This window comes from Xiphophorus hellerii, chromosome 10 (assembly GCF_003331165.1).
Source record: "Xiphophorus hellerii strain 12219 chromosome 10, Xiphophorus_hellerii-4.1, whole genome shotgun sequence".
Taxonomy (NCBI): Eukaryota; Metazoa; Chordata; class Actinopteri; order Cyprinodontiformes; family Poeciliidae; genus Xiphophorus; species Xiphophorus hellerii.
In genome coordinates, this window is record NC_045681.1 from 20,199,816 (window position 1) to 20,224,900 (window position 25,085).

Genomic DNA, 25,085 nt, shown 5'->3' on the forward strand with positions numbered 1-25,085 from the left:
GTCCAAGATCCTGAACGGCTGGATGATTTATTTTTGCGCCACAGTAGAGCTTTCTCTATAGTGGCTGTAGGTGAGTTTGATTGCTGCTGTACACACAGTGAGCTGAAGACTTTTAGAGAAAGGCTTTCAGGCAAGATGGCAGCAAATATGACAACTATGTCCCAGAAAAAGATCCAGAGCAGTCTGAAATTTTGCAGGAAGTTCAAGAATGGACACCAGAAGACTAGTGCAAAGTTATATGCTCTGATGAGTCCACCTTCTAATTATCTTGATATCTAGAGTATCACTTGTCTGAAGAAGGAAAGTAGAGCGCTAGTCTAAGGCTTATCTTGAGTCCTGCTGATATTTATGTATTGAGTTGCTTCTATTTCAAAGGATTGTACAGACTCTCGATTCTGCTCATGAACACTGCCATAAAGTGAGATCAAAACGTTCTTCAAAAGTAACTTCATACACCGTCTACAGAAATTGGGTGATTATCTATTTTTCCAGCAATATTCATCTCTGATTTAAAGTGACAAAGAATATCAGATCATTTGAATGTTGGACTTTCTTGAACCCAAGAAAGTTTTTTGAGGTAGGTTCTCAAAAAAACTTACCTTTTGATCAAAGTTGATAACTTTTTATATATTATTTATTGTTTTACGTCTTCAACTGGTTAAGCAGTAAGGTTTAACTTTTTGTTTTGACCTTGCTTTTATAGTTCTGAGAAGGTATTATGGCCTTTCCTTTGGCAATTCTGTAGGTAATGTTCTTTTTTTGCTTTCCTTGTAGCATTAGCAATGCCTGATAATATTTTATTGCCATTTGATTTAAAGAGAATATTTAAAACACACACTGTTAAAAGATCACTGGATCATAAAGTCAGTCATATTTTTGCAGTTTTTATTGTTTTTCTCCATTTTTATTGATTTGCCCGTAATGCTCGTTTTATTGTTTCGACTAAACTTTTATAGTTCTCCAAAGGTTTTTTTTTTCCAGGAAATTGCAACGCTCTCCTACCTTTCCCCCCCCACCCTCAATTAAATCTTTTTTGAAAACTGAACCCAAAAAGGAAACATTCCAAAACAATAATAGTTTAGGAGCGCTATGGAAACTGATAAGCATGTCAGTCGAAGTGAGTTGCAAAGGCAATCGTCATCTTCGAACGTTTCGTTGCAACAATACGTTTCAATTATTTTCAACACATGTGAAAACTGGAACCTCTTTTATCTGATACCCCTCAGTAAGATCCAGTGAAACCTACTGTCTGTTTATAAAAAAAAAATAGTTCAAGCTCTAGGATAGGATTAAGTGGGTCTGTTAATCTAATTTCAGGTTTTGCCACAAATTCTCAATTGGAATTTCGTCCGGACTTTGCTAGGCCGTTATAACATATTGACCTGCTTTCATCTAAGCCTTTCCATTGTATGCATGAAATTGTTGTCTTGCTTTAGTTTCCTTTAAATTTACCCTGTTTTTAGTTACTAAGACAACTGGATGCAGAGAATTTCATTTAGGAGTAAAAAAAGGCCCAGATGCAAAAACATGGAAGACTTTTTGGGTCTTCTAAAATAAAATCTTGAGTTTCAAGGCAAGTTTGGCAAGGTTTGAAGATATTTGCAAAGTCAACTGAGCATTGGTGTCAACATGTACAGGGGATGTTTATTGCCTGACCTGTGGCTGCTCGTAGTGCTCCATGGACATGGTGATAACGTTGAGCCCTATGACGATGGTGATGAAGAGGTCCAGGTAGTGGCTGGTGCACATCTTGTGGATGAGTAGCCGAGTGGGGGAGTAATCCGAGTAGTAGGGCTTACTCTGAGCTTCTGTTAGAAGTGGGTGGGGCAGGTGGGGGGAGTAAGGCAAGGGGTAATCAGGAGGAGGAGGGTAGCGGGAAGAGGAGGAAGGGAAGGCGGTGGTCAAAAAGTGAGCCAGAAGGTAATAGGCAGGGACAGCGTACAGTAGGCCTGCAGTGCTGAGGGGGAAAAAGCCAATGAATCCTCTTGGAAAAAAATCAAATAAAAAAGAGAGAGATTAGTGAACGTTTAATGGTTGACTCGAACTGACAGTACAACAGAGTGCGAGGAGAAGTGAGAGACTGTAAAGCAGAAAGACAGACCAGATAACGGACAGAGACAAAGGGAGACTTCCTGTTAAGCCCTGTGCAGTTATGACGGATGAAGTGAACGCTGCTCTCCTTTGAGCAACAGTGAAACTTTCTTTGAATGCGATGACAGATGAACTGCTCAGTGAAACTTTATTCAGGAGATCTCCCTTTTTTTCCCCCCTCTGGAACCGTTCATGATCTGTCTTTCCTTATCTCATCCACCTCTCTCAGGTGGAGAACTTAATAGAGCAGGGAGGTAGTTTCCCAAACTCATCCATCACTCCGTCTCTCCTCTATTCCTTCAGTCCAGACTGGAAGGATAGATGGGTTTAGAGTGAGGATGAGGAAGAAAGAAGAAGCTTATGTCATCCATCACCGAAATGCCAACATCAGTGAAGGAGAGATCACACCGGTGCGGGAATTTAAAGAATGGAATATAATCGAACCAGTTGATTAAAAGACAGATGTCCTTTGGATCTTTGGAGTGCTGCCCGTCTGTCCAGATACTGTGGCAGCAGCTGTGTAGGTCTGAGATGATTCCCAGGAGTGTGTATGTGTGTGTGTGTGGTTCATGGTGCGCACCTAGAGGGTTCCCCATCCAGTCCAAGGAACTCCACTAAGTTCCTTGGACTTAGTGGAGTCCAAGTAATGATCAGGTAATGAGACAGAAAGGCTTACTTAGCAGGATCTTTAGAAAGAACCAACACGGCCTCCCAGCCTGCGCTCCAAATCTGATGTTCTCAATAGGAAGTTTTCTCTAGTGAGAAACAGTCGCACCTATTAAGTTTGGACAAAACTGGGGCAGGAAAGATTTTCTCATAGGAATAGTTGGTGTTTTTCTTTGTACCTGTTACTAAGTGCTTTGTCTAAAGAAATTAAGATTCTCACACTGTTGTTTTGAAAAGTTGTACCGATCTAATAAAAACATACTGAGGAGAAAAATACAATAATGTAATGTTAACTAAGTTAACTACATTCATGTTTACCTATTTAATTAGTTTTTTGTCATGAAGCGTCAATAACAGACCTATTTTGAGCCTGAACGGTTAGCTAATAAAAACTAGTAATCTAATAGCATGCTAGCAAGCTAATAGTAAGTTGGCTACACAAGCAACTGGTATTCTAATAGTATTTTAAAAAGCAAATTCCAGGCTAACAAGCCAGTAGACTATCAAAATAATAGCAGATGACCAAGCTAATTTGAATTTTGATCAATTAATACTGAGCTAAGGAGCTATTAGTTAGCAAACAAACAAAGGCTAAGAGACTAAAAGTAACCTAAGAGTCTAACAATATTTTAATGAGTTAACAGTAAGCTAACAAGCTATTAGAAACCAAACAAATAAATTGTATGGCAAGCAAAACAGCTAGCAATAACTTAATTACCTAAAAGACAATTAAAGGGCTAAAAGGCTACAAAACTAATACTTGTTAATAGAAAGCAAACAGGCTAACAGTAGAATAGCAAACTAAAGCAATAAGCTTAAAATAGCCTAGTAAGCTAGTAGTAAGTAGTAAATAAGAGGCCACCAAATTTACAGTAGGCTACTAAATTATTTGGAGGTTAGCAAGCTTTGCCCAACATTTTGCATACCCATGTAGATTTAGGGTTAAAGTTTGTTTGTTTGTTTTTTCTCATTTGACCTACATGTTTCTTCTGAGTGAAAGTAATATTAGCATTTTTAAGTGACCGAACCAGAGACTTGACTTCAGTCTAATAGAGAATCTGTGGACAGAGTTAAAGATTAGGATGATGGCAAGAAGCTCTTGCAACTTTGCAGACTTTGAGCTAATCAAAGATAAATTGTCAAAATGACAGGAGTTTGGTTGCTATAATGCCAATAAAGACTTCACTATTGATTACAGAAAAGGATCTAAATAATTTCTTACAGTACATTTTTTCCACGTCTGGTACTTCTTTTACATTGCTTTACTGTTTGTTCTCTTTTCGGGCCAGAGAGACTTCTTGGTTGAGTGAATGCAATTTTAAATCTGCCAGGGGTATGAATAATTTAGAACTCAATTTTGCCTAAAAGGTGTTAAGACTTGTTCAAGAAGAATCTTTAGGGGAAAAATATTAGACGAGCAGAGTAGCCTTTTTGTCTATTAAATAATTTAAAGAGGAATGATCATACCGTAGCAAATGTTTGAAAGCTTTCAATCTAAATGTTCAGGGGAAAAGATTTTGATTGTTACTGACATGGAGAAAGTAAAACAACTGAAATATTCCTGTTACCATTTACACATTACATTAGATTTCAGGAAAAATTAAAATACAAAAAAACATGAATATGAGTAACTGTGAATCAATTTGTGATGTTCTATTTCCATGGATTTTTTGCAATAAATAATGGAGAGATGTTGACCTTATCGGGCAGTTTTACCTCCTCTGAGTGCCGTCAACTTAATTATTTGAAATTCTGGTTTTCGGGTCACGGCTGCTGACAGCTAATTTTGTCCTTGCTGGTAATTATCGATATTGACGACAGGGGAGATCCACTTGAATACCAGTCATGTGGGGTGAACCGCCGGGCGGCCGGCTGTGGAGTTTGCCCGTCGCTGAACACCTGCGGAGATGTGCGTGCCAGAATCAGGGAAAACAATATGGCCTCCGGTGTGCTCAGACTCCTAAAATAAAAGGCACCTCAGCTTGCTGACATACTTTGTCATATGCTTTGCTCCTCAGCACCTCCGAACCTGATTTGAGCGCGACACCAACACTTTCTCATCTTGTCAGATGCTCTCTATAAACAGGCCTATAATTTTAGACGTGACACAACATGGCCGCTGGGCAGACCGAGGAGATTTAGGGCGTCTTGGAAACGTCTGCGGGAGAGGCTTTAAATCTGAGCAGGTGGGTGGAACTGTTGCTGGATGCAACAGCGTGGCTCGTTCACTGGGAGTTTGTGTTCACAAGATTCTTCATCATCTCCTGAACTGCGGGCATTACTCTGACTCTGCTCTACTTACTGTCTGCAGGTGCGAGGCGAGCTAAGGCAGACAGAGACAGATGCAACTGGTTCGCTTCTCATGCATCTAACTCTGCTGCACAAGACGGAGTTATGTTTTACCCTGCAACTGCCCCAATTACGTGGCTCTATACGGCAGGGAAAAGTGTTTATTAAGTCGTAGTCGTCTTCGATCCTAATTGTGTGATGAAGCAAACGGGAAGTCGTTCAGTCCTGACCCTGTATTATGAACAGAGCAGAGAGGGCGAGACCGAACAAGAAACAGGGGGATGTGGGAGAAGAAAGTTTTGGTTATTTCCGACAACAACTTAACTAGTCTCGAGAGTGAGTGAAGAAAGAGAGGCGAGGTCAAGGTTTCAGAACCAAACCTTGACAGATCTCACTTTCACTGGTTTGTCCTCTTCCACAAGTAGAAAGTCACTCTCCCTAAAGAAGGCTGTGCTTCTTTTTTTAAAATTACATTCGGAAGGTTTATAGGAAGATTAATAAAATAAGACTTCCTGCTCCCACTTTTGCCCCTTCACTCGCTCAATTCCTTCACTGATGTGGCCGGTGAAGCCTTCTCTCAAAAGTTTCTGAAACAAAGGGAAGCAAGTGCAAACGTACAAAGAGGTCAGGTTTAACCTCTCTGCGATCGTTGCACCAGCTCCCTGTATTTTCACTTTTAAATTTGATACAAAGTCAAAGGATATTTGACAGACGATCCAGGACAACCATTGAAAGGAGTTTTAGATCCAACTGTGTTTGTTAACTGTACAGCAAAAACGTACAGGAGCTAAAATGTAATTCAACTATTGATTTGAACCAGTGGTAGAGATGGTCACTCTAGTGGCGTCTGCAGCAAGCCAGCGTTTAGGTTTGTGATTGGTAACAAACACTTTAACTAGACATTTAACTAGTCTAGTTAAAAAGACTAGTTCTTCTTTAAAAAGTCTCTGGTGACTTTAATGTAGTTTAATGTAGACTCAACTGCGAACTCTGTGTGACATCGATAATCTTTGTTTCTGATCACACGTGATTATGTTCGTTCACCAGATAAATCATTGAAAAACAAACCGCGCCATCATCCTCCAACCACTTCTTGTCGTCCTTTTTGTCCTGCCAGTAGTAACAGTCGGTTGTTGATCAAATGACTTGTACAATGTGAAAAAACTGTTTCTATTGCAGTTTTTGATACAGCCAAAAAACCACCTCATCCTAGCACAAAACCTTTTTCTAAATTGCCAATTGTTTTTGTGTAATTCAATGGAACCCAACATAGTGTAAATGCAAGTGTAGGAGGTCAAATTCAGTGAACCTAATGCAGAGCTCAATCCCTAAGTATCCAACATGCTACATCTTAGGAATGGCTAGCTGCAAAGGGTAATTGCCATTGCTAAATCAAGTCCATCAACACCAAGCCTATTGACTCCCCTACATTTACAACATCATATTACTTACCCCAGTGCTATTTCTATGCCTTTGTCTGCAAAAGAATCAATTCCACTTGATTGATAGGAGAAAACTCATAAAACTGTGTACCTACAGCAACTCACCGCACCGCCAGCAACAAAGTGAATCGCTAGTGCATGCTGCTGAAAACTGGAAAAGGGAACGCCAGTCCCATTGTTATGTCACAACATCCAGCTTGTGTCATGAGATTTCACGATGACTCATCTATAGTTCAACTGGAACTTCAAGCAGACCTGTTCCATCGATCTACAAATTTAGATTTGCTCATTTCGACCAAGATCTAAAACCCCCTTTTTCGTAATGTGCTGAAAGGTCTGTCAAATAGCAAGGAAGAACAGTTAGAGGAAACAGAGAAACATCCCCTGTCCAAAAACAACCCGAACAGCCACAACTCCTCTACACATTCCCCCACTTTTATCGTCAATGCTTCCCTTCATGGGGGAAATTGTGAGGTGCCGAGGATCAGGCGTGCGGGTTGCTTTTGCACATGGCCACTCTCAAAAACATAATAGCATACATTTCCGAGGCGGTCGTTTTTCTTTTTTTTTTGGGAAATACAGACACAGTAAGGCTCCTCATTGGTTGTTGGACCGATGAGTAAGCACACCACAGCACTATGAGTGTACCGTGATCGTGTGAGTGAGAGCACATTGGCTTGGACTGAGTATGTTGGAAATGGGTCTGGAACCAGAGCTACTGTTGTGACTGTGCAAAAGGTGCCTAGAATAAGCTGTGAAGTGGAAAGGATGTTGAGTTGGCCACTCGGTCGAAACGAGGATCTTACAATGAATCTCAATCCCAATGGCCGATTCATTGGGTAAAATGGCTGCTGCTTAGATGGAGCGCCTCTAAAAGTGGCTGAAGGCGTTGGTTGGGTCTGGTTGTCCGATCACATTTTCATGAATTAGGAAATGTGGATTAATGGGGGATCCGGAAAATGAATGAAGGATAAGGATTGACAGGAATGTAATATTTAGAGCTTGGATGACAAATGAAATGGATGAAAAGATTTGAGATGGGCAACGGACATAAAAGCAGCACCAATGCATCTGAATGCTTAGATACCCAAACAAAAAAAGAGCTAAACAACAATGATTTCCCGTAATTGCAAGGCACCCTTTTGGTTTAATGCGACGGCTGCTTTTATGCTCCCGTCCTTTGTAGCGAATGGCTCAATATCAAATCTCAAAACTCAGTGTCTGCCAGGGAATGTGCTTTGACCTTCATTGTCAAGGAAACGATGTCCAATTCTGAGATCCAGCAAACACTGAGTCTAAAAGAAAAAGACAACTGTCAACGGAAACAGTTACTGGAAGCCAAAAACAAAAAAACAAACACAACACAAACAATTATTTAACCAATTTTCCAGATTGCTCTGCTGTCTCACTAAAAAACAAAATCCAAGAGAGAGGAGAAAGGGTCTGAAACAAAAGACAAGAGAGCAGAGCAAATTGTGGAGTCCGGAAGAAAAGAGGTAAAGAAACAAGAAAAACGTGACATCGTTCAAAATGACAGGGTGTGAAAACACACTCTCTCATCAGCACTTCTCAACGCACATGAACACCCACACACACACCCCCACATGGCAGACTGACACACCTTTCTGAGTCATACTTGAGCTGGATGGACTCATTGAAATGAGTGAAAGCAAGTGATTGGATAGAGTGGATGGCGGGGCGGAGTAACGAGAAAAACAGCGCAACAAGATACAGACCGATGGGAAGCTGGTAAACCGCAGAATGAGTGTCTGTGCCTTTCTTACTTTACCTCAGTCCATTTTTATTAGATCTTTTAATTTTTACCCGCAGTCTGACCTTTATCACTCTACATCCAGGAAGACATTTCCTAAAGAGACAAATATATAATCTATTACAGCTCTACAAGAGGATTACTAGACATACTGTAGGACGGTTACCGATATACCAAGGTTTTAAAAAGTATACAGTTTGAAAACGACTAAAAACCTTTATGAAATGCCATAGAAAGCCTTCTCCTACCTGTTGCTGAACACTGCTGGTCAGATGGATGAATAAGGGCTGCTACACTTATCTCTAAACAAAAGCTATTAGGATTCAGGCTCAATGCTCTGAGGATCAGAACAGCTAAAGGGAATGAGATTATTTGTGAAGGATACTTGACTACCAAATTTATCAAGTGTTTATATTATATTTTTGGCTCATACATTAATATTGAAATAAATGGATGGTGAAATCAGTTTTAACTGAAAAATCAGCTGTACTGTTGCGCCCGAACAGAAATTAGCTCATGCTATACATTTTTGTTTTAAATTGTGTAAATACTATGATGACATGAGACTGTTGTACTTTTATGCAAAGGTTGTTACACTGTGAGAATGTCATAATGCAACTTTCTGACACACTAAATTAAGTCTGTGAACACAGAGCAGGTCTCACTTAGCATTATTTAATCTGGGATTACAGCTAGCTCCCCTAAAATCCCAACAAAAGGTTCTCCTGATGCAGCAAACACACCAGAAGACGTACAAGAGCTTCACGGAATCACAGAAATGGTTTCTAAAAAGGTTAAAAACTATAAAGCTAGAGACCAAAAACGTATTTGCTGAAGTTATATGCATATCCACTGCTTGGGTCTCTAAGTTGAGCAACAGGAGAGAAGCTGACTCTAAATCAATGTATGACTGAAAAAAAACACAGTAATTAAAAAAAAAATAAATAAAAAATAAAAAATTGTGGATTTTTTTTTACAGAACTAAAATGTGACAATTAATTTAAAAAATACAGATTATTAAAAACATGTGAACATTTTAATAATATGACTAATAAGATGGGAAATAAAATAAAAATATTACATAATAGTGATATTCCTTAAACTGCTAAAATTATAAATACTAATCTACAGTATGTTACATTGTATAATCCAATAAGATGATTTTTGGGTGCAGTAGAGGGGAAATTAATTACCTTATCAAGCCATCAATTTATTTCTATATTTAAATTTAATTTTGGAAGAACTCTCTGTCCATATACTTGATCAAACCTCCCCCCCAAAAAAAGAAACCAAAAAGGGAGTAAAAGTAATAACTAAAACATTTTCATTAACACTTTTCAGCTATCTAACACTGGTAAAAAAAAAAATTGGTATCATATGTAATTGTGTCAAAGTTAAAGAGTAGAATTTGTGAATTTTAAAAAGGCAGTAAAGAAAACCTTTACATTGGAATTGTGAAAATAAAAGTAATTTTAGGACACCATTCCAAGACGAATATTATTTCATTAAATTATTGCTGGTGTACCTCAAGGCTGTGCATTTGTCCCACTTCCTTTCTCACCATATCTTTTCTGTTCAACTTGGTGAACAAAGATTGAAGACGACAAATAACAGCAGTGGAGACATTTCTATCACTCTCTCAGTTTTTCCACTAATCTTCAAATGACAACTAAAAACATGAGACAGTAGTGAATTTAATACCCAATAATTTAATACAGTGCATTCAGTTCAATAACAGCCACCCTACACAATAAGGCTGCTTTTGTTATGGTGTTTTTTTTCTTTAGACAGCCACTGAAATATTCATGGAGACATGTTTCACAATGAAACACTAATTCAAGATGTTGTCAGTGCATTGTCTCTTCCAACCACACATGTCAAGCTAAATAATTCAGCTGTAAAGCACAAATTGCTTTAAAACCTTGAACAATGCTGAGTTTTTTTTTTTTTTTAAATCTGTCATTACGCTACTTTGGATTTCGCCATCAGTTGACGGTCTCGTTCGTAGACAGTTTGACAAGCAAATCAGGTTCAACTGACAAATACACATGATGGGATATGATGGCAGCACGACAACTGAAGACGAAGTTTGTCTGTTTAAGGGAAAGGAGAACTTGACCTACTTCAACTAACACAAACCTAAAACAGTTGTGCTTACGCAGCTTTTAATTGCTGATAGCTTTTACTTTGTTCTGTCACATTTAACTCTCCACTTAGTGCTCCTACCTACACCTCGTGCCATCCACTGTTTACATGCCTGGGCTGCTAATTTCAGAGGCGACATGCTGAGGTATGTCACTGTCTCTCTCCGTGCTCCACGCTGATCTGAGGTTTTCTTGCCTCTGTACCAGCACCCACTCACCCTCCTCATTTATTCATCTTCTCCCCAAAGAACATCTATTAATTACAGTGCGGCAACAGAGGAATAGAAGAAAGAAAGAGGGGCAATGAGAAACTTCCGCGAGATTCATCTCTGTTAGCTCTGACCCAGTTAGAGCATCGGCTGTCTTGTTTTTCTCCTTATGTGTGCAGGCTAATAGACGAAGTGAAGCCTCTAGTGGACTGTCGAGCCATTTCACACATACTGACGCTTACATTTTGGACTGCAGAGTGTGTGTTTTAGTGGTGCTAGGGGGAACCAACAATTGACCAACTTGTTGCAGAGGTGCAGCAACCCAATGATGCGCATTATAATTGCTTAGACTTGCCTTTGATTAATAATAAGTGGAGATAGATTAATCCTAGTCTGGACTGCAATTGTTTATTCTCTTTATTTCGGTGCTATCATGCAGTGTTTCTTTTCTGCTTGGTCGTTGTGTTTCGTTTTCATCAAGTGTAGCACTTTGACCTAATTGTAAATTGTCAAGTTCTAGACACCGAATGGTCTAGCAGCGCTTAGGAAATATTATTAAGTTGCACTTTAAAAGATTATAAGAAAGTCTAAATGTGAAAAAAAAAGTTAAAAAATCAGCATCGAGATAAGCAAAGACAAATGGATCTGTAGTAAGATACGATAAAATATGCAAAATTAAGCTAAACTAGTTAAGATAAGCAAATTGTTGCTAAAAGCCTTTTTTTCCCCTGAAACATCTTTTGGAAAGAGAGAGCTGTTGATGTGTTGTTTTTTTTTTTTTTGCTGCCAAAATCAATTTTGGTAAAACAGGATGTAAGCCATTATTTTAGGAAGATGATGAAACATAAGCTAGAACAAAGCTAATGCAAGCTAAGATAAGATAAATGGAGGTGAACTTAAGTTGCTATCACACTGTTTCCTATATTATAACACAGTCTGTACTTAAAGACAAATATCTACATGTGAGGAAATGTAGGGGATTCGTATCAAATATTTGAGGTGTGTGTCTCACTTTTGATGCACTTCCCATTTGAATTGTGCATCTACACTGACATCAGTGGTGTGGAGCTCAGTGTTCTGCTGTGTCAAGACCGGGTACGTCACTTTTCCACCAGAGAACTGTCTCGAGTCTATTTACAGATCATCTGGGGATACAATGTTCCTGCTCTATGCGTGGCCCCCAAGTGACCAAATATTCATTAGCCAAACTAATCAGACAGCTAAGTTTCACCTTTAGCTCTAGACATCTTAACCGTTTGTGTGACGTAAAGTGAGATTAGGTAATGTTTGCTTTGGGTCACTGCTGCCTTCTTTAGTCACAGTTCCCATGTCTGTTTGTGTAGTCCCTCGTTCCTCTGTGATGAATCCAAATAAATGCACTTCCTACACCATCCTCATTCCTTTTGTTCTTCTCCTCCCTTCCGTGCTCCACAAACTGCTGCTCCAAGCACAGTGCGAACTAAAGATAAGAGTCCAGACCCAAAAAACACGCTGCGTTCACAGCCAGGACACGTGCACCCACACACACACGCACTGAAGCGTTATTCTGGGAGTGCGGGTAACAGCTCACACACACACAACGGGGTTGTGTTCAAGTCCAGACCCCAAACACAAACCTCGCAAGTAACAGGCTGCGTGGGCGCTGTGTTTGGTGTGTCGTCACTTTTATAATTACACGTGGGTAAAAAAAAAACAAAAAAAGTGTTAGAATCCAGCAAAGCAGCTTTCCCCTGAGGCTAAATGTTGCATTTAAGAATCAGATGGCTGCGGCGGTCTGCCTCTCAGACAGAAATCTAGACGGAGATGGAGCGAGGATCAGAGGATGAGGCTGGCTGCTCCTGCATATTTTACGACCTGTTCTGCAGCCATCTGCTCTCTGACATGCTCACATACGCACACACGCACACACACACGCAGGCGTTTGAACTAGCGGTCAAACTTCCTTTCCAAGAATGCGTGCCTGCTTAGACACACACACACTCGCGCTCTCATAGACACAACGCCGTCGGCACGCTACCGCAAACCATTCATAACGCTGAGCTATTGATAGGATTGTTATTATTGGAGATACTTGTCTGTGGATTCCATCTATCATAGCAGCACCTTGAGCGGATTGCTATAGAAACGGACTGTGATGATGCTAAGTGTGTGTTCTGGTAGTGCTGAGGAAGACCAACCAGTGACTGTTGCAAAACGCTGCTCATGGGAAAAAATGAGAACCAGAGCACAGATAATAACTTTGTCAGTCCACCTCAAGGTGATCATAATGAATTCATTTACGTATACTGTATATACAGTAGCTACTGAGCAGCCGGTTTAATTACTTGAACAGCTGCAAGGTTACTTATAAAACTGTCACAGCTATCAATGTACAATTTATAGCTTTTTCAATGTTTTGTTGAATTAAATTAGAGTGTGACCGGTGAGTTAGAGACTTCATCAAACTTATTGTCCGTAAGATTTAAGCATTTAATTTAGAAATGTTTTGTGTTCCTCTACAGACCGTCAAATACGAAACATCGACTAGTCTGCCTCCCGTCATTGATACTGTAGAAGCACTTAATGATTAAGGAGAGAATCTGGTAGCTTAGAACCAAAACGTTAAGAACTAAAGGACATAATAAGGTAATTATCTTAGTTTATAAACCAAACTCAGGCATTATTTTGCCCAAAGGGAAACTGGACTGAAATATTTTAGGCTAAATTAAGCTCAAACATATAATTAGCTAGCTACTTTCTGCTTGTTAGCAAGATATGAAGATGGGAGTGCCAATATATGCTAATTAGCTTCCTTATAAACTGAGCTAAGATTGTTTAAAGGTAAGTTTATGTAAAATAAATTAAAGATATACAAAGTCATGCTAAATGAAGCTAATTGATGATAAGATTAGATGAGCTAAGCTAAACGTAGCTAAAGAGAAGAACTACAGAGTAGTGGGTAATTATGAAGTCGAATGAAAAAGGAATTGTGTTCAATTACATCCAGCCATTCTAGTAAAAAAATAATCAATAACCAATATACATATAGTTATGTCATTCTTTTTTAGTCAAACTGGCCATTTAACTGGAGTGCAGTTCACACTCCAGTTCACAAGATAATGCAAGATACTGTGAGTATCTTAGTACTAATGGTTCCCTTTGCATCCAATTTTCTGCTTAAAAGTCGACTTTTTCCCTCAATCTTAAAATCCAAAATGGCTGCTGTGCATATACAGCAGTGAAAATTACAGTAAAAAAGTTGTTTGTTACTTCAAAATGTTTGAGAGATGTCAATGTTTAGCCTGTAGAAGCCTCTGGTAATGAATGTGTCATATTACGGGTTGTGTGAAATTCTGAAAAGTAGTTGCTGGGTGACAAGTGATGACAATTGTTGCCATCCTGATAAAACAATAAGCAAATCCCAATCATTCATGCAACTGCAACACATTTAATTCGGAAGTAACATTGTTCTAAAAACCAGTTCATCTCAGAAGGAAAACGGATATCGGTGAAACACAACTGGCCACAGAAATGTAGCGTATCGATTTCTGAAGTTGCGCACATTTGATAAGACACTTGCTTTGATGCTGGGACAACTGGTGCTCAAATAAGGGAGCTATACACCAGAACCCTCAATGACTGACAACGCATTCAAAAGCAAAGAACTTACTTTAGAACAAACATGGCCATGTTTCCTGACCACAAATTGTGAGTGTACAAGTTCCCGTGCGGTACAAAATCATTGTTACTGTTTCTACGCATCTTCTAAAAGAAGATCTCTCAAACCACAGTTCATATTTAAAATATAAGAGGTCAATCAATTCTTAAAGACAAAGTTCCTCTAGTTGTTTCCCATTACCAAACTCTCCCTGTCTCACCCCGGTCCATCTTAGGCTGGATCAAATTGGCTAAGGTCTTTGTTCGTTCGTTCGTTACGGTGGAGAAGCTGCGGTGCGGTGCTGTGGACAGTGGATGGATCGCAGGCAAGAGTGGAGCAGCTGTGAACGACAAAGCCACGACAGAGAAAACAGGTAACAGTATGTCCAGCGGATTGAAGGCTGATGGGAGAGAGGCAGGGGGGCGGCGACGCAGGATGGGGCCCTACCTCCCGTGATCACTGAAATTAGAACCCTAGCCACCATGGTGGGTGGTCGTGGTCGGTGGCAGCAGGGGGGGTAGGGTGTTCAAAGGGACACATACAACATGCTGGAAACTCTGTACCTTTCAGTGTGCCGTCAGAGAGGGCCCAACTCACCCCCGGAACCAATAAATCTAGAGGAATGAGACCGTGTTAGTCAGAGGCTGAAGAAAGCAAGGAAGGAAGGATGGACTGAGTGTTCGGAACGAGAGAGAGAGAGAGTTAAAGAGAGAGAAAGAGGGAAAGTGGGATGGAGTAAGGTTAGAAGGAAGCGATGAAAGATTTTAGCTGGTTTATGTGCCTGTGTTAGGTCTTTCCAGTGATTCTGAGTCCAGTTCTTCCGATCAATGTTGTCAATTTGTTCCCAGAACTTTCACAAGGTTTACGTTTTCAGCTACCTACTTTACACCCAACGTCTTGTCGTGTTACCCCTGTAACTCATCGACATCTGCAGGTAACCTTGGCTTTCTGCGTTGATACACTGCTAAGAAACCATCTTTCACCACGGTTGTATAAGGGGAGGCGTAACGTTCATCTCAAAATCGGGCAAAGATATTCAAAAAGGAACAAACTGTAGATGTGAAGGAAGAAAAAAATAAGAGGCGCCCGTCCTTCCAACACAACGTTTGCGTATGTATTCTGTGTGTGAAGGGGAGTTTTCTCAATTGGTCAGGTACTCTTGTCAGACACCTTCTGTAAAAGGAAGATTAATTTTTCATCTGTATTTCTCAAGAACTTAGTTTATCATACAGGAGAGATCTATGAACTGTAAGCTCTAAGTAACTATTTGTGTCCACTGCTCCTGGTACCAAGTAATAAAAAAAAGAAAGTGCCTTTAAAATATGAGGTAAGATACAGAGATGCACCGAGAGAAATTGGTTGTTGATTGGAATCAGTCATAGTTAGCTTGGTAAGCTCTTGACTTCTCAAACTCTAAAATCGGAACTTTTTCCATTCAGTGAAGCCATCTTATTAGGTTAGCACTAGACAGTCATGCTAGTGCTAACAAAAACCTAAAATTAACTATTTTTGTTATGAGTGAGTATTAAAGTAAGGTTAAAAAAAAAGTACCTAAAACACTTAAAAGAATAGACATGTCTTGTATCCACGATATCTGTTTTTTTTTAAAACAACGAAAATCCATGAATATATAAGACCTCCACTAAATATGCTTATAACTCCCTAATTTGATCATTCACACAGTGAATATACTTTAAGAGGAATTACTGTGCACATTGGAAACCATTTTAGCACAACCACAGGAGCCAATACCAACAGTGTTCCTCATTTTTGTTCTTCAGAATATAGCCAATCAGCACCAAGGAAAATAAATGGTACTCCTGGATTGGCCGCTTTCAAAACGCCAGCCAATAGCATGTCGAGTAGCATTGAATGTAGGAATTTCAGCTTTTCAGCTTTTCATTCAAATATTTCAGATCTGCTCTACAAAAAAATAAAATCCCTGAATAGGCGGGTTGTGGAGTTACGTTACTCAGAAAATAGTGTTGATTACTTTGACTAAATTACTTTGGACTGAAGTCAAAATCCTACCTCCCAATCAAAACTTTACAAAAAACACAATATAGAAAGTTGGCAGCAAAATGCTCATCGGTGCATCTCTAATACAATACCATGAGTTCAGGCACTTGATTCAAAACAAGGCTAAGGCTAGCATCAGCTAGCACCACATTTTTTTGAAGGTGTAGGAAGCAGTGGAAGGGGCAAAAATCAAAACAGGCAGTTTGTTATGAACTCCTATACAGCCACAGGGGAGGGGAAATGAACCCTCAGCCCTATAAATCTCCTCTGCCATGATCCCACATCTCAGCTAAGGTGTAGCGTCCAGATTGTGGTTCGACCCTTGCCCCCTGCGGCTGTACTAAACCACATGCAGAAGAGAGGAAGGGAGGGGGTGAGCTCACCTTATTAGTTATTCAACAAGTCCCCCTCCCTCTAGCTCTGTGTATCTTCTACCATGCAAGCCCTGTATTTCAGCACCCACTGGGCATGCTTCAAAGGGCCATCCCAAGCACGACGTAAACGGTAGACCAGGCAAGGTAAGGGCAGCGGGAAAGGAATGACGGGGGAACTCCAGTGGTCAGCTGCTTTAACTCTGTAGACCCTCCAACTTTGGGAGCTTTTCTCAATCACCAACGTGACAAACCTGATGCTAGTATTGAAGGAGAGCAGCCAAAGTCTGTGGTTAGGTCTGCAGAGCCAGAGCAGATGACCACCAGACTACATTGAAAACTATCCTGGGGGAGGGAGGATCTAAAGGAAAAGGGGAAGAGGATTGTCAATAGAAAGGGAAGGTTCTACCGCACAGTAGCAACTATGACTGGCGCTAGCTCACTAATTGCGTTCTTCTAGATACGGCCAAACCAAATTAAAAAGCAAAAGGAAAAAAAAAAAGGCTCAAGCTCAAATTCAAGCAGGACTCAGAAAGATGTGGAAAGACTACCGACCAGCCAGCTCCTTCTCCTTACTCCGTCTCTTTTTCTCCATTCGTTTCAATCTCTTCTCCTCCCTGCGTTTGGCCTCCTCTGCCTCCTGGTGGCGCCGACATTTGTGGAAGTTCTCCACCACCACGCCCACGAACATGTTGAGCACAAAAAAGGCCACGATCAGGAGGAAGGAGATGAAGTAGAGCAGCATCCACGGGTTGTAGTTCATTATTGGCTGGAATACACAAGAAAAAGGGAATGATTTTAGTTTCCCAGAGGCTTCATGAAAAAGCCTTCATGACAAAGGTTACAATTACACAACGGCTGAAGAACATGAATAAAAGGTGGTTTTTTCATGGTTATGAAAATTGTAGCTTCAAGATTGTTGTAGGAATTGTCAAAGAGTCTAACTAACCACAAGCAGTAGTTCTGGCAACATCTTAAGATACTTACTTGTTGATCAACTCCTACAGCATCAAGGCCATCATACATGATATCCACCCATCCGTCTTTTGAGGCCAGTACAAAAAGAGACATCAATGCCTGATAGAAAAGCAAAAGAGGGAATTTGTATGAAATGTACACAATCTTCTATTTTATTTTTAGGTTTACAATGCCATCATCACATCTAAAAGTCAGTAAAGTCAGGGATCAGGGGTCTTCAAATCAGACCTTGGGAGCCATTGTCCTGCATCTTTTAGATGTGTCCCTAGACTAACACACCTAAATCTATTGGCTGAATAACCTCCTCTGTATTCTGTCAAGTTCTCCAGACTCCTGCTAATGACCTCACTATTAGACTTGGATGTGTTGAAGCAGAAACGCATCTAAAAGCTGCAGGACACCAGCAGCCCTCGAGGCCTGGAGCAGATGACCCATGTCCCAGACAGTACTGCCAGCAATAGCTTGAAGGAGGTTTTGGGCTGCGTTGCCAATTGTATATGATACTGAAAGAAGGTCTCAACCAAGGATTTTAGTTGGGCTGAGGTATGAACTTGTGTTTTGTTATTCAATAATGGCCTAAAGTACTCACGTTTGAGTAATACTTAAGAATACGTAGGAGTTCACAGGACTCTTCTACTGTTTTTGACAGTAGAAGCCCCTCATTCAAACCAAGTCTACCAACCAAGTTTATTCAATGTTTGGAAATAGAACCCAATACTAATACTCAATTTCTTCTTTCCCTGATGCAAATTTCAGTTCACCAAAAGTCCTCTAGGTTTCCTACTGAAACCAGGTCAGTTAGAAGACCTTGTGCCACAGAATCAATCAACTACTGAATGCAGACAACAATAAGACTGGCTGACCTAAGCTTCTATCTGGGAGACCTCAAACAAGAAAGCAGAGTAACATTGTTATATAATAGAGTTGGTGGTAGGCGTGGTCAGTTACTGGTATCAGCATCGACCTGGTTTTAAGCTTAAGGGTTACAGGTTATGGGTATGGGGTTTCCTACCTGCCCCAGGTTGTCGAAGTTGTACTTGTGCCGGACCCATTTGTAGTGGGCCCCTTCGCAGTCTGTCCTGTTGGTTATGTTCCTCACATCCTCCCCCTGACACACAAAGAACTTCCCCTTGAAAAGCTACGGAGAAAAAACACAAAACATGGATAAAGCCACTTCACAACTGTTGGGTTCAGTTCCAGGGTTCAGCGGACGGAAAGCCATTTCAGAGGAGGATTGTTTTCACTGAGAAAATGCACACTTGATTTGTCTCAGACTGTGAAATCAATATTGGAAGTTAAGATTTTAATGGGATCTCTGGCCAGAGCATGGCCCAGCAAAGCTGTTCAGGTGACTGTAACCTTGAAGTTAGCTTTTGGTTTTGGGGTCCAAAGCAGGTAATATGTAGGAAAGCCTATACAAAATTAATCAACTGCTGCTACATAGAAATATTTGGCCAAATAAAATGCAAATTGTTTGACTAGAAAGGCCTCAGAAATGAGGAGAGGATTCAGTATTCCTCATGGTATCCTCACAGCCAGTAATGTTTCATGACTTTACTTGAACAGATGGTTTATGGTCATTAGCACACTGATGAAGGATAAACAGAAGCTCAAACTGCTCCAAAGGCACGGTCTCTATTGGTACCGGGAGATACTTGGCTTTGCACTCTTTACTCAAATTTATAGGTAATGCCCATGAATAAGGCATATTGAAGAGAACATATGTAGAAACTAGAATTTGTTGCATGTGCAAGAAAAGAAGGATTCTCCTGTGATCCTGCAGGGTTTCCTCCAGTGTATTATAAGCCTGGTGAGCCACCAGGTTTTACTTGTGCCCCCACCAGGCTAAGCATTGCCTTATTTTTAAATTTTTTTCTTAAATGTTTGCATTTTTAAGACTTTGTAGTTGGTGTTGAGATATTTCAATAACACATAATTATCATGTGGTACTTTAAAACTTCCTGTCAACTTCATAGATTTTTTTAACTCAAAAAGATGACGTGCCGCTGGATGAATGACCACCTTAGCACCCGACCACCAGGCTTAGCCAGTTTTCTGATCCTGTATGATGTAACGTTGCTAACTGTGAGCACTGACGCTCGTTGTAGAGCCCTTTCCTCTCACCTGGACGCCAAGGATGCCAAAGATAATGAAGAAGGCACAGCAGATGACGACGATGTTCCCGATAGGCTTGAGTGACGACATCAGTGTCTCCACCACCAGCTTCAGCCCCGGAGCTCGGCTGATCACGCTGGAACAAGGCACAGGACAGGGTGTTAGTGATCCGCATGGGCCTCTGTGTTTGTGCAGCAAGCAGTTAGGTTACTACTGTACAGATGAGACCAGATGGAGGAGGGATGCCTGGAGCGCTCGCTCTCTCTCTCTCTCTCTCTCTCCACACCTCCATATACTCTGAGCATTGCAAGAGGCTAAGATAAGATACACACATTGGTTTTTTTTTAATTATTATTTCTTTAACGCATTGGTAAAATCCGTAAAATCAAAGAAACTTCTTTTGATTTTCTTTCTTTCTTTCTGCTCTCGTCGTTCTTGCCGTCTTTTCGGTTTCTGCAGTTGAGCAAACAGACACATCTAATTAAGCCAATGTACTGATGAGAATGTGCAATTAGTGCCAGCAAGGCACCCGGTGCTGCAGCTGAGCTCCAGATGAGCTTCCCAGCTAATCTGAAACCCAGAAGCACATACAGTATATACAGTGCTGCATATTCTTTGTCCCATGTTGTTACTTTACAACCATAAAAAAGAAAAAGTCTTTTATTGGGATTTTATATAACAAATTATAAGGTATAGTTGTGAACTGGAAGGAAAATGCTAAATATGTCAACTTATTTATTATTATCATTATTGTTCACTAGTAAAGATGTAATGCCCCTTTTTATCCGAAGCCCCTTAATTAAAATCCAGTGCAATTTAACATCTAGAAACTGAAATTTTCGCATGTTCTTCTTGGAGCAAAAAAATGCTCCAGCTCAATCAGACTGTACTTTAACTAGGCCATTGTCTTGTATTTTTCTCCACTCATGCTCCCAGGAACTCTGACCAGCATCCCTGTTCCTGCTGCAGAACAGAATGCCTCCACGTGGCAGAACCGCCGTAGAGTTTTAGAATAAGGATGGTGTGTTCAGGGTAATGGGCAGAGTCGGTTTTCTGTAAAACACCTTGCATACAGAAAAAAAAACAAAAAACAAAAGTCCAGTTTAGATCTCGTTTTACTCAAGTTTTGCTGTCAACTGATTCTCGCCTGTTTCGAAAACACAGAGCTGACCTAATCCTCGGTGTTCTTTAAAAAAAAAAAAAAAGAAATAAAAAAAATTCTAGGGTGCGGGTGCGATGCCGCCTCTGATTCGTAGGGGGCAGCAGTGTTCAAGAATTGTACGTCTCATTTTTCAGGAGGTATTGTACAAAGGTGTCCATGAATATCCAGTGTTTCAGAGCATATGTGTGCGTGTGTGAAATTGATAATTATTGCATGAGGACATTCGTCTTTCTACCTTCTTGCGTCATGCTCCACTTTTCAGCTTCAGTCTGAAAACAGTTAAGGAGGAAAAATGATGTAAGGACGAAGTACTAACTCCTAATCGGTATTCTCTGACAATAAAGTACAGGCTGTACACAAAGGATTCGCCTTTGTACGGGACATGAAAAGGATGAGCTAGAGATGGGTGAAGCTGCTTGGAGGGGGTGAGGGGGAACAGAAAAGTTCTTTGCTTCCAATCTAAATATCTGCATAATTTCACAGCATGTCCCTGTTTTGTGCGCGGCACAGAAGAGGCAGAGAGTAGCGCGCGGCGATGCTCGACACCTGCACACCCGCCTCCATCTGCGCCGCCGGGAAATTATTCAGGAAAGGAGAGGGGTTTAGGGGGGGGGGCAACAAGTAGGGAAACAGGAGGCAGGGGTGTTCAAACAATGCGAACACTGATTGAGTGACGCCGGGATGCAGAAAAAGAGATGAAAACAAGGAGAGGAGGAGGTTCAGCTTTTTATTATTGTGTTTTAAAAATTCCAAACTGGGTTTCTGGGTTTTGTTTTCTTTCTACAAATAGAAATCTGGGGGCTTTGTGTTCAGCCCCCATCAGCGACGCTTAGATGAAACGCATCTCGGTTGCCATTATGGCTGAAACTCCGCTCCGACTTTACACATCCAGAGGCTGGAAGTTCTGCCTGATCATCTTCACAAAGTCGCCCAAGCTTAGATTGGATGGAACGTGTCTGCCAGTGGCAGTTTTAAAATCTCGACACAAATTTTCAATTGGATTTAGAGCTATTTCAAAACATTAATGTGATTTGATCTAAGCCAGTCCAGCGGTATGAATAGGGTTGGTGTCCTGCTGGAAAATGAACCTGAGTCCCAGTCTTAAGTCTTCTGCAGCTCATATTATGGAACCCCACCTATTTTCAATTCAGGATTCGTGGATTCGCCTATTGGCAGATTCGTCTGTGGAATGTAACTTCATATTGTTTGCAGATAATATGCCAATTTAGAGATATTTTCCCAGAACATATCTAAAATATGTTTCAGCCTCAGGAAGCTGAAACACCAAGGCTCAGTGCCACTTGACATGCCAACGCCTGGCGTCTGCACAGCAGCCAATCCAGGAGCGCTATTTATTGTCCCAGGCACTGATTGGCTGTTACCCCAAAGAGTGGAAAATAAGGAAGACCTGCTGTTTGAACATAGCCAATAATGTGCCTTGCTGGTTTCCCTCTCAACGTAGTTTGCTTTGAGACAAACAAGTTTGTCATTGCTCTCATTTGAGCAGAGCACCTTCTTCCACAAAACGTAAATAGCTTATTTTCATGACTTTGCTTCAACAGTAGCTTCCTTGCCACCTAGCTTGAAAGGCTAGTCAGAAGAACAGCTAATGTGTGTCCTGTCGACAGATTCCCCGAAGCTCCTCCAGAGTCACCATTACTTGTTTCTCTGATTAATGTTCTCCTTCACTGATCTGTCAGATAAAATGGAGAACTAAGTTTGGTACGAGGTTGCATCACATCAGTTCCATTGTCAAATAATGGATAAAACAGAGTACTGTGAGATGTTCAAAGCTAGCATACTGTTTTATAACCTAACCCTAATTTGCGTTTCTCCGGTTCTACCGGTTTGCTGTGTTCCTCGGTCTTCACGATGCCGTTTGTTCACTAATGCTCTATAAACCTCTGACGCCTTCACAGGCCTTCACAGGCGTCAGAGGTTTGGAAAATGTAAAATTGGAAAATGTAAAAATGCCCAGGAATACAAATAGGTTCGATGAGCCAACCAATAAAAAATTATGTTAATTACAACTGGATGCAAATAGGGGTCAAGGAAGGCAACACAAGAGTCAGCTAGCACATTAGCTTCCCCATCGGAGGGCTCGTGAAAAATCACATCATCAGATGATAAATGACCTCAAATGGAATTCTGCGTGAGGTTGCCGGCAGCGGAGTTTTATCAACATACACACCTCATGACGAGGGGTGACCTACCGACTACAACGCCCGAAGCTTGGAGTCAAGCGGTATAAGTGGACCCACCACGGCGGGTGACGCGGCCGGAGGTCGGAAACGTGCCGTTAGGTGACACACAGTGAAATCGGGGACTACACCCTCAGCTCTAGTTGCGGGCCGGATGATAAACGACTCCGTAAGTGTGTGTGTGTGTGTGTGCTCGGTCATGCTCTGTTAAACAAAGCTGATGCATCATCCTGTCACATGTGCAGATGCTCTCGTACCCCGGCGGACCTCCTTTTCCAGCAAAAGCTGAAGGTGCCGCGAATATCTCGACTCCGAGAGAAAACGGCAACGGCGACGCGCTCATGGAGAAATGATGCACTGATCATCTGTTGTTGCGTTTCATGTGCAGCCCTCGGTGTTCGCACTGAATTTTCTCGCCACATGTTGCACAAAATGAACACAGAAAGGTGTTTGTTAGTTCCAAGCTGCCAGGGATTTCGTCTTGGGAGCATGTTAATGACGACGGGTGATTGATACATATTCCCGTATCAGCATCAGCAGCGCAGCATCGCCAGAGGCAAAAACACAAACGAACGAGATCCAATTCAAACTCCCTTTGAAGAGCGAGGCAGACACAATCAAACTGCAGGAACAGGCTGATCCTGGTATTAATGCTGAGGCATTGTGGATGACTAATCTGTGTCTTACCTAATGTGTTTTAATAGCTCTGAGGGAAAAGTTTTTCACTTGGTGGCTGCTTTATTGACTCTGAAGACAGTGAAATGCTCCAAAATGAGTGAATAACATCAAGGTTTAAAAATTATTTTTATTAAACATTGAACTGAAATGACTTATTTGGTCCTGTTGCTAACGAAGCGATGCTTTTAGCCGTGCAACAGCACAAAAAGATTATGGTTGGATACAAATATACATTATTTACATCTGGCTAGTAGAGATGAGAGAACACCATATGTGAACATATGCCTGGAATCCTAAGGAGATGGGTTACAGCAGCAAAAGACAACCTGAATGAAGATGGCCACTTCTCCTTCATCAAATTAAATAAGATTGGTGTCCAATGTTTGTGCAGCAAAAAGATTTTTTTGTAGTCTCTGCCTACTGTATGAGCTGCTGCATTGCAAATTAAACAATCACCACCTTAAAACGATTCGACTCTATTGCTTTATGATTGTGCGGCCTCGGCCGACGACGAGCATCAAAGCCGCCTCAGCTCTTTTGTTTTTACTTTACTTCTTTTGTCAACACGCATTTTCCCGTCTCCGTCCCTCATCTTCCAAGAGTTTTTTCCCCTTTGCTGCCATTTTGCATTTCCCTCACAGCGAAGACATTACACTCTCCTTTGCACCAGATAATATTTGCCTTTCGCTTTGAATTTGCCCAATTTCCTCCTGTAATTGCTTTATATTCTTTAATCTGACTTTAAAACCTTCTCGGGGGTGACAGTAAGTCTGCGTCAGCCTTGCTGCCATCTAGGGATTAAATAAAGCAAGGCCAAGATTAACAGAGTGAGGAGTCAGCAGAAGTTAAAGTAAGGTGCCTCCGGCTTGTTACATTTAGATCAGATTAAATAATTGATGCTACTTTAATATTTCACCTCCTCAAAGTGTTTTTTTTAATTAAACTAAGTGTATTGTTGTACAAAAACACTGAATTCTACTTTTGTTGAATGTTATGTCATTTTTAATCACTTTATGCCATAAAGGAGGTTTCAAGAAGTTTCTAAATTCATTTTATAAGAGGATAATGACCCAAAACAGTTAGAAGAATGAAAATGATGTTCCTTACACAATCGTTACTAGAAACTGAATGATTGTCTGCTGAAAAAATTGCTCCTTTTCTGAAAGAACAGAAAATTCTGCGAAGTGAAAACCTTATTTCTAGGTAAAGATGCTTCTTCTCACCAGATTTGTTTTAGTTTGTTATAGTTTGATAGCAGACCAGTAAAACCAGAACGCACACAGCCAGGCCTTCACAAGATTTCACTGGACAC

At 40.8% G+C, this 25,085-nt stretch overlaps 1 protein-coding gene across 15 annotated transcripts in view; it reads right to left on the reverse strand.

Moving 5' to 3' along the window:
- The window catches only part of cacna1g (calcium channel, voltage-dependent, T type, alpha 1G subunit), a 271,449-nt gene that overhangs the window by 25,879 nt on the left and 220,485 nt on the right, over positions 1–25,085 (reverse strand). For 8 of the 15 annotated variants that reach the window (XM_032573624.1, XM_032573626.1, XM_032573625.1 and 5 more), the window contains 6 exons: positions 19,742–19,868; positions 18,630–18,755; positions 17,627–17,716; positions 17,216–17,408; positions 14,813–14,863; positions 1,657–1,808 (listed from right to left, as the gene is read on the reverse strand). In XM_032573624.1, the coding sequence (XP_032429515.1) occupies positions 1,657–1,808; positions 14,813–14,863; positions 17,216–17,408; positions 17,627–17,716; positions 18,630–18,755; positions 19,742–19,868 (739 nt within the window). Of the gene's footprint in view, positions 1–1,656; positions 1,809–14,812; positions 14,864–17,194; positions 17,409–17,626; positions 17,717–18,629; positions 18,756–19,741; positions 19,869–25,085 lie in introns of all 15 variants that reach the window. The other 7 variants (XM_032573632.1, XM_032573622.1, XM_032573631.1 and 4 more) reach the window with 5 other exon arrangements.